The sequence below is a fragment of the Oncorhynchus kisutch genome, linkage group LG10 (assembly GCF_002021735.2).
Source record: "Oncorhynchus kisutch isolate 150728-3 linkage group LG10, Okis_V2, whole genome shotgun sequence".
NCBI lineage: Eukaryota > Metazoa > Chordata > Actinopteri > Salmoniformes > Salmonidae > Oncorhynchus > Oncorhynchus kisutch.
Window position 1 is genome coordinate 59,425,132 of NC_034183.2, and position 12,003 is coordinate 59,437,134.

The 12,003-nt window shown below is 43.2% G+C and overlaps 2 protein-coding genes across 5 annotated transcripts in view; both read left to right on the forward strand.

Annotated features, from left to right (window-relative positions):
- Nucleotides 1-3,613, forward strand: part of LOC109891967 (coiled-coil domain-containing protein 134) — a 47,584-nt gene extending 43,971 nt beyond the window's left edge. For 2 of the 4 annotated variants that reach the window (XM_031834303.1, XM_031834304.1), the window contains exons 2-7: nucleotides 263-387; nucleotides 518-639; nucleotides 1,006-1,090; nucleotides 1,338-1,519; nucleotides 1,707-1,778; nucleotides 2,031-3,613. In XM_031834303.1, the coding sequence (XP_031690163.1) occupies nucleotides 291-387; nucleotides 518-639; nucleotides 1,006-1,090; nucleotides 1,338-1,519; nucleotides 1,707-1,778; nucleotides 2,031-2,156 (684 nt within the window). In that variant the 5' untranslated portion in view covers nucleotides 263-290 and the 3' untranslated portion in view covers nucleotides 2,157-3,613. Of the gene's footprint in view, nucleotides 1-262; nucleotides 388-517; nucleotides 1,091-1,337; nucleotides 1,520-1,706; nucleotides 1,779-2,030 lie in introns of all 4 variants that reach the window. The other 2 variants (XM_031834301.1, XM_031834302.1) reach the window with 1 other exon arrangement.
- Nucleotides 3,614-3,758: 145 nt separating this feature from the next.
- Nucleotides 3,759-11,972, forward strand: LOC109893469 (uncharacterized). The gene is made up of 2 exons (XM_020486700.2): nucleotides 3,759-3,897; nucleotides 9,431-11,972. Exons 1-2 carry the CDS (start codon nucleotides 3,876-3,878, stop codon nucleotides 11,374-11,376), a joined length of 1,968 nt encoding a protein of 655 aa, XP_020342289.1. The 5' UTR covers nucleotides 3,759-3,875; the 3' UTR covers nucleotides 11,377-11,972.
- The last annotated feature ends 31 nt before the right edge of the window (nucleotides 11,973-12,003 follow it).

Genomic DNA, 12,003 nt, shown 5'->3' on the forward strand with positions numbered 1-12,003 from the left:
CATTAGAACCTGTGTAATTTATAGTACAGGACCAAACTGGATTTAAAAAGTAAAAATATGATCATAAATATACTTTATGTTTAATTTTTATATATATTTTAGGTAACCCTCAACACATAGCAAAATACAAGAATATGCTCTCATGTCAACCAGACAGACCTACTGTAAATGTTGGTTTTACAAGTTCAGTCAAAACATTGTAATAAATATTTCAGAATACAGTTTAACTGCATTTTCTCTTGTCTTCTGTTCTGTGTGTTAGAGTGCCTCACCATCGCCACCTCTTGACCATGCTGAGTGTGTGTACAGTCGTCCTGGTGGTTGCTGCTGCAGCCCTCTCCTCTGCAGACTCCGACACACACAGACATGACTCCAACCTGGAGATCTGTATCCTACTGTGTGTCTGTTTCCTTCTTCAGAATATTAAGAGGTGTCCTCTTGGATGACCCTTGATTAATGTTTATGTTTTGAAATGTCTGTCAGCATTTCTTCCTGAACACCCCCTCCCCCCTCTCAGACAAGCGTCTGTTTGAGACCAAGAGGAAAGACCAGCTAAATGCTCTGAAGAACCTGGTGGAGCTCAATGACATCAACCAGCAGTATAAGATCATAGACATCATGCTGAAGGGCTTGTTTAAGGTACAATGGCTCCACTCCTGTTTAACTTCCCTTCATGCTGACTATTAGCTAGAAACAGGATGTTGTGGCCTTAGCGGGAAGTAATTGCGGTGTTAGTTTCTTAGCATGTTTAGATTATTATGATCGAATGAGTAGGCAAATAAGGCCACTTGCTAAGTAGTATCTAAGTAGCCGGTCACTAATAAGACTAGAGTAACCCGGATTTAGCTTCCAAGTCTTCCTATTGTGCTTGAGGCATCACTGTATATACTGTTTGATTCTCAGAGGACATATCTGCTATGTTGTATCTGCTCTCTGCCCAAGGACAACTATGGTAGTGAACCCACAATGGGCAATCTACATTGTGTATGTGTGTGTTCTGTGAAGGTGTTGGAGGACTCGAAGGCTGTCCTTACTGCAGCCAACATGCAGGCTGATGATCCCTTCCCCATCGATGACAAAATCAAAGAAGGTCAGATCATGGACCATTTATACCATTACTATACTTTGCTCTCTCTCCTCCCTCTTTCTCCCTCGATGCTAATCTGATTTGTCTGTCACCATCTTGCTTTTTTCTCCTCTGCCTCCTCTCTCCCTCCCCTTTTCCCTCTCTCCGCCTCTTACGCTATTTTAGTATGTCAGTCTGCAGTGATTTACGTTCTAGTTTATTTCCTAAGTATGAAATGTAGACTACTCTCTTTCTCTATCTCGCTCCATAGCCTACTCCCATGTGGTGGAGAACACGGCGTTCTTTGGGGACGTTGCGTTGCGTTTCCCACGTATTGTCCACCACTACTACGACCGTAACCCTGACTGGGGCGTCCTTCTGCGATGGGGGCTCCGCTTCTGCAACCTCACTGGGGTGTTCACCGGGGGGGCACACCAGCATGTTCTCTCACTGGTGAGACGGGGATAGAGCTGGGAGGATATTCTGGGGCATAGAGGAAATGTTTATGCTTTATTGAAAGCCAACAGGTGTAATGTGTTATAAGCATATTGTAAGCACACCATTAAATAACTAATATTTTATGTGCCCTTTTTCCCCCTATGGATTCAAAATGGCGGATAACTCTCACTCCTTGTCTCAGATGTCGCAGGAGTTGGGAATAATAGAGAAATCCCCAGACTTCACCAACCCATACCGCACTGAGAGAGACGACGTGAGTAACACAGTGGCTCTCAGTCTCTGTAACCACATGGTATCACAGTGAAGCCTACCAGACAGACTTGAAAAGCGTGTTCTTCTAAGGCTTGTTTAACAAACACGTTTGAGACGAGCGTAACATCAGTAAAACTCACTGACTGCACCTTTTTGCTGTCCCATCCTCTGCTGTTTGCTTCTCCATACACCTATTATTAAAAAATGCCTCTCTCAAACACACGTTCACGCGCTCTGCTTTTCTCTGGCACAGGTGCTTCACACTGCAGAGGCTTTTCAGAAGATCCTGAGGGAGGAGGAGAAGAGGAGGAGGAAAGAGGACAAGAGGAAAGAGATTAGGAAGGGCCCCCGCATCTCCCGCTCCCGTACTGAGCTATAGTACTTTACCTCAACTCTTGGAGAGAAATGAAGAGGAGAAGGAAAATGTATGGGGATGTCCTGAGTCCTAGATTCAGTGATGAAGAGGGAGGAGAGGAAGTGGGGGTTGGGTGTTGGAACCGGTGAGTTCTGTCAGAACTAGAAGTGTTTATGTGGCACAGGAACAAACTGGAGAGAAGGAAAGGAGGTTGAGCTCTATCTGTGGAATCAGACTTACTGTATACAGAACTGTGCCCAACCTGCAGTTAATATGAAACAAAGAACATACAGCTAGCACTATGTTGAAGATTTAATAAGGAAAGCTCATTTTCATAACTAGATTACATAACTGTACTTTGGAAGAAACAGCGAATACCCAATATGTTATCTTTTTTTGTGAATAGATTGAATACAATTTACTAGCATACAATTGTTTTGATGATGGCATTTGTACGTATGAGTTTACATTCCCATTCAACAAGCTTCAAAATATAAAGCTTGAATATGTTGAATTCTGTTTTGTGTTGAAGTTTTCCTGTCGCCTTCTCCAGAGTCAGCAGATTTATATAATGAGATTTTATGAGTTTGTTGTTGAAAGGTCCTACTGTAGGTGTATCCTCTTAATTTGCGGTACAAGTGTTGATCTTGAGCGCAGAACCATTTTTCATGATGTCTGCCACTTGCTTTCCTAGAGCCGAATGCTTTCTTAGCTCTGTGTGTGACTGTCAGCATGAGTGTTAAATGGGGTTTGGTCACTTATGATATAAATGAAACTATTTGACATATTATTTTGTCTACAATTAGGGAGGGATAATGTCTTAGAGCTGTGTCTTTTGGCAACCACTCATCAGCTTCAACTTCTATATCATGTCATATTTGTTTCTGTCCATCTGATGGCCATAATGAAATGTCAGAACAGCAGTCACCTAGAACAATGCCTTTAAAAAACATATATATTTTGGCATATCTAGGGAAGATCTTATGCCATATTTGTCCTGTCTCCTCAAAATCCAATCAAACAGAAATCCCTCCTCTCTGATCACCTCCTATGGGTTTTGAGGAGGAGAGCAGATGCGAGGAGTTTGCAATTGAGATATTCCCCTAGTGTTTTGTGGCCTCTTGACATTTTGAGGGAAATTGGCTCATTTTAATGCAAGGAAGTTATATTCAATATACAGAGGTGATGACTGATTGATTATGATTTGCTATAGTTTTGTAAATGGACTGTTATTTATGTATGTTCAGAGCAGTGCAGGCTGGTGGGAGGAGCTAAAGGAGGATGGGTTCATTTTAATGGATGGAATGGAGTTCACAGGTTTGTTTTATTCCATTCCAGCCATTACAATGAGTATGTCCTCCTATAGCTCATCCCACCAGCCTCCTCTGGTTCAGATTAAGCGTCTCATTACTGAGAATTTACTATCGTGAGTAGATTTATCATACATTTGTTAAGTTTAATAAAAAATGAATTACTATGAATCATACTTGTTAATTTGAAATAATTACAAATAAATCAATCGCTGAAGATTTTAAAAGTCAGTGTAATGAAATCAGAATGCGGAACATCTGCCACCAGATGGCGCCAAAGGTGTGCAATCGACAGTCATGAAGTCATTGTCCACCCACTGTTTTTGGTTAAACTCATTGGACTGTTGCCGAACAGTCATCTCCGCCATAAACACTTCACCAACGCGACACAACAAGCCCGAATGGAGACTTGAAGCTTAATCAGACAGAGATCATGTCTAATTTCGTGGAATTGGGTAGGTCAAGGTTTTTTTTATTTTTTATTCTCCATATTTGACAGTTTGGAACATAGCATTTAGCTAAGTTAAAACTCATGCAAATCTAGCTAGCTAACATTAGCTAGCAGCAAACCGTCAACAACAGAGATAGCTAGCTGTCGTTAGCTAGCTGTCGTTAGCTAGCTATAGTCTTATTTATACTTCATTCAAAGAATAGGAAATAGTTAACCAACGTGCTATTTGACGATTGATCTTTTGGCAATGTTTAGTTAATGATTATGCTGTCTCTAGTCAACGTTAATAAACTGCTGTTTTTCACAAGGGAAAACAAAGCTGAACAATCTGCGGCGTAAATTAGTTGAACATTCCTGACTGTTCTTCACCAGCCTGTCAAAGAATGGTGTGAGGTCAGGCCTACACCAAATTATGTAATGTACAGTGGATAGATTAGGCTAATTGCTTAAAACTGTATAAATAGTCGGCCTAGTCTCATTACGAGTGTAGCTTGCAGACTGTTTAGCTGAAAACTGCACATATGAACCTAGCCTAAGTAATGTCAGAATCAGCTGCTTGTCTGTCAACCAATTATTTATATATACAATAGATTACTGACGAGCGCTGTTTTGAAGCCATCTTGGCACTTCACCAGCTACAGAAATACGTGTATTTTCTACATTCGTTTTTTTCCACGTTTATTCTATTAGACACATTAATGCACACTTAGAAATTATATTATGTAAGCTAAATATAAAAAAGTATCATTAAATATATTAACGTTTTCCCTAAAGTCCAGGTAGCAGTGAATGGACCCTGTCATATATTTATTTAGTTGGTGCTGTATATTTAAGCAATAAGGCCCGAGGAAATGTGTATGTCCAAAATACCACGGCTGTGGGCTGTTAAGGACATGCAACGTGGAGTGCCTGGATACAGCCCTTTGGCCATGTACCACAAATCCCAGAAGTTCCTTACTGGTTACAACATAATTAGATCAGTGAACAAGTCATTTTGTTTCATACCGTGGTGTAAGGTCTGATATACCACGGCTTTCAGCCAATCAACATTCAGGGCTCAAACGACCCTGACTATTTTAACCTGGGGGGGTTCGAGCCCTGAATGCTGATTGGCTAAAAGCTGTGTTATATCAGACCGTATATCACCGGTATGACAAAACATGTATTTTTCCTCTTCTAATTACGTTGGTAACCAGTTTATAATAGCAATAAGGCACCTCGGGGGGGTTTGTGGTATTCATTAGTTTGTTTTGGACTGATGCCCGACTGAGCATTCAACTCTATGCATCGTCAATGAGCGCTGATGAAGATTTAATCAAAAGTGCATTACAGTGGCTTGGAAATACAATGACATTCAAAAGGAGGCAAATAATTAGAAGGAAAACCTTTCGTCATCATTTTGATGTCACCAGATGGACTTCAGATGCAGTATAACTTTTGCTAGCTAAAATTGGGGGAACGCACCGGATTTGAGCTTTTTTTACGAACTTTCCTAATGACATTACCATCTGTCTAAAGTAAATTTGACGACATGATAATGCTGGCAAAATGGTTTCCTACTAAATATTTTACAACTTTTAGCAATTTCATTGTATTTCGAGGCAGTAGAGTGTTGTTTAGACTAAACAGTAGTTAAGCCCAGTCATTCTGGACGGAGACTATCACCACTTTGCCTCGCAGCCTACTGTACATGGTAAGCTGGTGCGCACCATGTTGTACCTCACGTTTTAGTCATGGAAAACGGTTGAGGATTTTTCTACAATATTCACAACATATTGACATGAATTATAATCTTTATTGAATAAAAAATCATTTTGGCAATTACATGTGGAAAAGTGAACATTATCAAGCCAGCAGCAGATTAAACAGAAAGTGAATTCTCTCCTCTCTCTCTCCCTGGTTTTAGCTTGCAGATATCACTGTCTAGCTGGCTAGCTTTAGAATATTTTATTAGCCCGTACCAGTGACAAACTTGGCTATCTTATCGACATATGGCAGTACACAAAATCTTATTTTGCCAGCTAGAAAGAAACAGACACACATTAATTCAGGAATGGAGGAGGATAGCTAGCTATAGCAAGTTAATGTTAGCTGATGCCTCTTTAACAAGAAGTAACTGTGACAACATTGAAGTGTGGTATACCGCAGGGCTGCAGGTTAGGGCCATTATTGTTTTCTGTTTTTACTAATGACCTTCCACTGACCTTGAACAAAGCATGTGTGTCTGTATGCTGATGACTCCATAGTATACACTTTGGCTGCAACAGTAAAATAAATAAATAGAGCATTTTTGGGACAAATCACTCGCCTAACACTAAACCTATTTACCTATTTAGATATATTATTGAATAATGTGTCAATTGAGCAAGTTCAGGAGACTAAACTGCTGGTTGTAACCCTAGATAGAAAGATATCATGGTCCAAACATACATACCACAGGAGGTTGATGGCACCTTAATTGAGGAGGATGGGGTCGTGGTAATGGCTGGAGCGGAATCAGTGGAATGTTATCAAACACATGATTTGATGCCATTCCTTTCGCCACCGTTCCAAGCATTATTATGAGCCGTCCTCCCCTCAGCAGCCTCCACTGATATGGTTGCTAAAATGGGAAGAGGTATGTCCATGATAGGGCGTTGCTCAGCCTTCTTGACATTTCAGTCCACCAGACAAATCCTACAGGCCCTAGTTTTGTCGCACCTGGACAACTGCCAAGCTGTGTGGTCATGTACACCAAAGAGGGACATAGGTAAATTGTAGTTGGTCCAGAACAAAGCAGCACTTAGATGTACACAGAGGGTAAGTGTCAGTAACATGCATGTCAGTCTCTACTGGCTCAAAGTTGAGGAGAGATTGACTGCATCACTATTGGTCTTTGTGCGAGGTGTTGAAGGTACCGAACTGTCTGTTCATGCAGTTGGCACAAAGTTCAGACACTCATCGGTACCACACAAGACATGCAACCAGAAGTCTCTTCACATTCCCTAGGTCCAGAACAGAGGCTGGGAAACACACAGTATTAAATAGAGCCACGACTACATGGCTAGAAATAAAATCTGATAAATAACACCTTACTGCACACAGGGGACTGTGAAGAGACATTCATTTGATATACAGTACCTTTGGAAAGTATTCAGACCCCTTGACTTTTCCACATTTTGTTACGTTACAGCCTTATTAATTTTTTTAAATATTAAATTGATGAGGGAAAAAAACAATCTACACACAATACCCCATAATGACAAAGCAAAAACTTTAAGCTCATTTATAATAAATGTTTTTTTTTAAACATATAATTTATGTATTCAGACCCTTTACTCAGTACTTTGTTGAAGCACCTTTAGCAGCGATTACAGCCTCAAGTCTTCTTGGGTATGACGCTACTAGCTTGGCACACCTGTATTTGGGGAGTTTCTCCCATTTCTTCTCTGCAGATACTCTCAAGCTCTGTCCGGGGAGCGTTGCTTCATTTATTTTGGCCAACTCCAAGAGAGCTGTCATGTGCCTTTTTCTGAGGAGTGGCATCCATCTGGCCACTCTGCCATAAAGGCCTGATTGGTGGAGTGCTGCAGAGATGGTTGTCCTTCTGGAACTTTCTCCCATCTCCACAGAGGAACTCTGGAGCTCTGTCAGAGTGACCATCGGGTTCTATAGTCACCTGGTCAGGGACCAAGGCCCATCTCCCCCGATAGCTCAGTTTGGCTGGCCGGCTAACTCTAGGAAGAGTCTTGGTGGTTCCAAACTTCTTCCATTTAAGAATGATGGAGGCCACTGTGTTCTTGTGGTCCTTCAATACTGCAGACATTTTTTGGAACCCTTTTCCAGATTTGTCCCTCGACACCGTCCTGTCTCGCAGCTCTACGGACAATTCCTTCGGCCTCATGGCTTGATTTTTGCTTTGACATGCACTGTCAACAAAAGGACCTTATATAGACAGAAGTGTGCCTTTCCAAATCATGTCCAATCAATTTAATTTACCACAGGTGTACTCCAATCAAGTTGTAGAAACATATCAAGGACGATCAATGGAAACAGGATGCACATGAGTTTAATTTCGAGTCTCCTAGCAAAGGGTCTGAGTACTTATCTAAATAAGGTATTTCTGATGTCTAAAAATCTGTTTTCGCTTTGTCATTATGGGGTATTGTGTGTAGATTGATTCAATTATTTCACTCAATTTTAGAATAAGCCTATAATGTAATTATAGGGGGTCTGAATACTTTCCGAATGCACTGAATGTCGGCTATGTGTGACGTTTTAAATTAATGTAGTTCAGTCTTTGACTAATAATGTTCTATATTATGTCATGTTTCCATTGGACCCCAGGAAGAGTAGTTGCTGCTTTTGCAGCGGCTAATGGGGATCCTAATAAATACCAAATCCTAAGATCTAAAACTAAACTATTCCAGTTAGTAAAATTCACAATACACCCCTCCAAAGAAATGCTGGCTCCTTTTTCAGTTTAGCCCGCCATCCACACACAGACAGTTTCGGTCCCAGCCACAGGGCTCTATACAGAAACAAACAAATATTTCCCCATAGAACAAGCCTATCTACAGTATGACAGCAGTTACCAGCTACCAACAGCTGGCAGACATGTTAATTTGGTTACTTTAGCATGAATCCTTTGACTGAAGCCCTCCTTTCATTGTTGATAGCCGTGGAATGTGCCCCGCAGATTGAGGAGTAGATGTCAGATTTGCCCCTCTCATTCTCACAAATGTATCCCACTTTTTACGAAGTGTTTAATTTGCGTCGCAATAGAGGCATACTCACATTTGCATAGTAAGTGTTGCACCCTGCTACCACACAAAGCTTAGCCATCTTGATGAATAAATATGCAATTGCTAGCTAGCTCCATACCACTAACACACAAGTAGTTTTTTATTATTTTTACCCACAAGTATATGAAGGCTGAGCATGCATCTTGATTTCCTCACTGTGGCGCTGACCGCGGGGAGTTGTGGGATTGTTTCTGAAGTTAGAGCTGATTTTGAGAGAACCTCTTTAACCCAACTTTTAGAACAATATTACAGTATTATAAAAATTGATCTAAGAGTTTGTAATTTGGCAATGTTTTCTTGGGGGCCTCTTAAGTTATTGAGACAATTTCTTAATGACAGAAACACATATAATAGTAACTTAGAGAAATAGCTGCTACATGCCTTTTAATGTTTACTTTTATATATATATTTTGAATCTTACTTTCCCCACTAGAACAACAAAAAATACTTAAATACATGTAATTTTGTCCTAGAAACATTTATTTGAAATACTGTAGAAGTCCATTCATTCCTATGAAGGATTGCTTCTTCTGAGGAGTGCCAATATAGCTGACCGGTGGCTTCAAAGCTTCTCATTGGCCAATACATATCATTAGCAATCCAGGGATATATATGTAGCATTGGCATTGATGTCAACATATTGGTTTTATATGATACATGTATTTTCTATTTGTTTGCTAAATCTGCACCTAATAATACTGTATAGCTGTTTAGTGTCATTAGAAATTAAACTGTATTTCCATGTCCATCCAGGAAGGAGAAGAGGGGAGGGAAAAGACCCAGATGAATTTTCGGAGAGCGAGGAGGATGTCTCCTTAGCCACAGAGCTCCGTCTTGTCCTGATCGGAAAGACCGGATCAGGGAAGAGTGCCTCTGGGAACACCATCCTGGGCCGCAGGCACTTCCTGTCAGAGCTCAGCGCCAGCTCAGTCACCCAAGTCTGTGAACAAGGCAGCGCAGACCTGACTGAGGAGGAGGAGGAAGGACAAGGAGTCAGGAGGAAGAGGACGAGAGTGGTGGTGGTAGACATGCCAGGTTTTGGAGACACACGCTTCGATGCTGAGCAGACTCATTCTGAAATAGCCAAGTGTGTGGCACTGTCTGCCCCAGGCCCCCATGCATTCCTCCTGGTGATCCCACTGGGTCGCTACACTGAGGATGAGGACCGAGCCGTGAGGGACATGGTCCATATATTTGGGGAGGGTGCGATCCATGACCACACACTAGTCCTGTTCACTCGTGGTGATGATCTAGAAGGGAGGGGGATGGAGGGGTACCTCGGAGCCAGCGCCCCGGTGGAGCTGAAGGCCTTGATAGAGAGGTGTGGGGGCAGGTACCACGTCCTCAACAACAGAGACCCAAGTGACCTGCACCAGGTTGTAGGGCTGCTGGAGAAGGTGGAGAGGATTGTGGAAGAGAACAATGGAGGCTTCTACACCAACACCATGTTCAGAGAGGCTGAGGCTACCATCAGGGAGGAGCAGGAGAGGATGGTGAGAGAGAGAGGGGAGGGAGAAGGCAGTGATATGACGGACAGGGAGAACAAGATAGCTAAAAGGCGGAAGTGTGATCTAGAATGGAGTGGGAGTGGGTGGGATGAGAGGAGGGGGGCAGCTGTGGGAGTTTCAGGATTAAGGAAGAGAGACCTGGAGAGAGCAGGAGTAAATGAGGAGGGAAGGAAGGTGGAGAGGTGGACAGAAGAGAGGAAAGGAAGTGCTGTTAGCCTCCCGAGGGACAGAGGAGACAGGTGGGGGCAGTTGTTCAGGACCAGGCGGCGGGGCAGCGACAGGACCTTGAGCAGGAGGCAGTCTTTCCTCTCTGCCCTGGGGCAGTTCAGGAGGGAGGCCGCCCTTTCTGAGAAGGTCCTAGAGAGAGTGAAGATCCTGGTGGCTGCTGGAGCCACTGGCATGGTCGTGGGGGCAGTGTTCGGGGCGGCTGCCCCTCTAGCTGCAGCGGCGGGAGCTGCAGCCATGGGTAACACTGTGGGTTTTGCTGCTGGGCAACTGGCTGGGATGTCTGTGGCAGGCGGCACAGGGATGGGTAAAGCTGTGGGCGCCATAGTGGCAGCAGCCGCAGGGAAAACAGCCATGGCTCTCGGGGCAGCGACCGGAGGAGTGCTGGGGGGATCTGTGGGCGCCCTAGCTGGGGCAGAAGCTGCCAGTCCTAGGGCAGCTGCCTTAGATGCTCTAGGGCAGGTGAGCCTGATTGGGACTGCAGCAGTAGGAGTTGCAGCAGGGGTGGGGGGTGCCATGGGGGCAGGAGCGGCCCTGGGGGCTGCTCTGGAAGGTGCAGCTGTCAGCACAACTGCCCTGACAGGGGTGAGCACCGCAGCAGGGGCAGTAGGTGTGGCTAATGCTACTACAGTAGCAGCTGGGCAGCAAGCAGTGGCCACTGGGGGCAGTGTTGCAGCTGGAGCAGTTCAGTGTGCTGCCGCCGCTGTGGCTGTGAGTGGGCCAATGGTTCAGGCCGGTGGGGTGTGTAGATCTGCAGGGCAGGTTGTTTCTGGTGCCTGGGGCTCCATGGGAGCGACAGCGTGCATTATGACAGCGGTGGCAGAGATAGGCAAGGCTGCAGTGGGAATTGCCCTGGCAGGAGGGCTGGTGGTGAAGGTAGTGAAGGAGAGGGTCAGGAACAGCAACAGCTCAGCAGACGCCAACTACACAGAGAAGAAGTCCTATGAGATCTACTGGAACAAATAAAGGACAGTTAGGCCTGCAACACCACCAGACCACAGAAGAAAAAGACACTCTCAGGACCTTTCAACATGTGGATTCAGGTTCAATCATTAAGCAACTTATCTCAATTATCAATAAAAGCACGTTGCAAGTCTTTTTACTGGCAGTGGATGGTGTGATTTCCTCTATTCCCTGTTAATAAACTATAGCTCTTCTGCAGTGAAGTGTCTTCCCACAATATTACTGAACTATCGTTTTAGCTTTGTTCAAGCACTTATCGTGGTTATTTGAGCTTTTTGGTATGCACTTACACCATTTGTGTGATTACTTGTGATCCCATAGTTATTTTTAATTCATTATAGGATATGGTTTTCTACTGTATTCAGTCAAATGAGTAGTTTACTGTTTTAATGAAAGACATGCAGATTTTCATAAATCCACAGATATAATCTACGACTTTTTAGTCGGGTCCAGTATTACAAAACATTATTTTTAGCTCTTATTCACAACTGAAATGATGTACTGTATAACACACATTTCACATTGTGTTCAGTTGCAGTGTTGTGGCTTTTTGAAGGGGAAAGAATTGAAATGCGTAATAAAATGAAATCTGATAAAAATGTCCTTGTCATTTTCTCTTTTATACAGATC

Coding starts and splice junctions, on each gene's coding strand:
- LOC109893469 (XM_020486700.2), top strand. CDS start 3,876: ATGTCTAATTTCGTGGAATTGG. Junction 3,898..9,430: donor GTCTAATTTCGTGGAATTGG/GTAGGTCAAGGT, acceptor ATGTCCATCCAG/GAAGGAGAAGAGGGGAGGGA.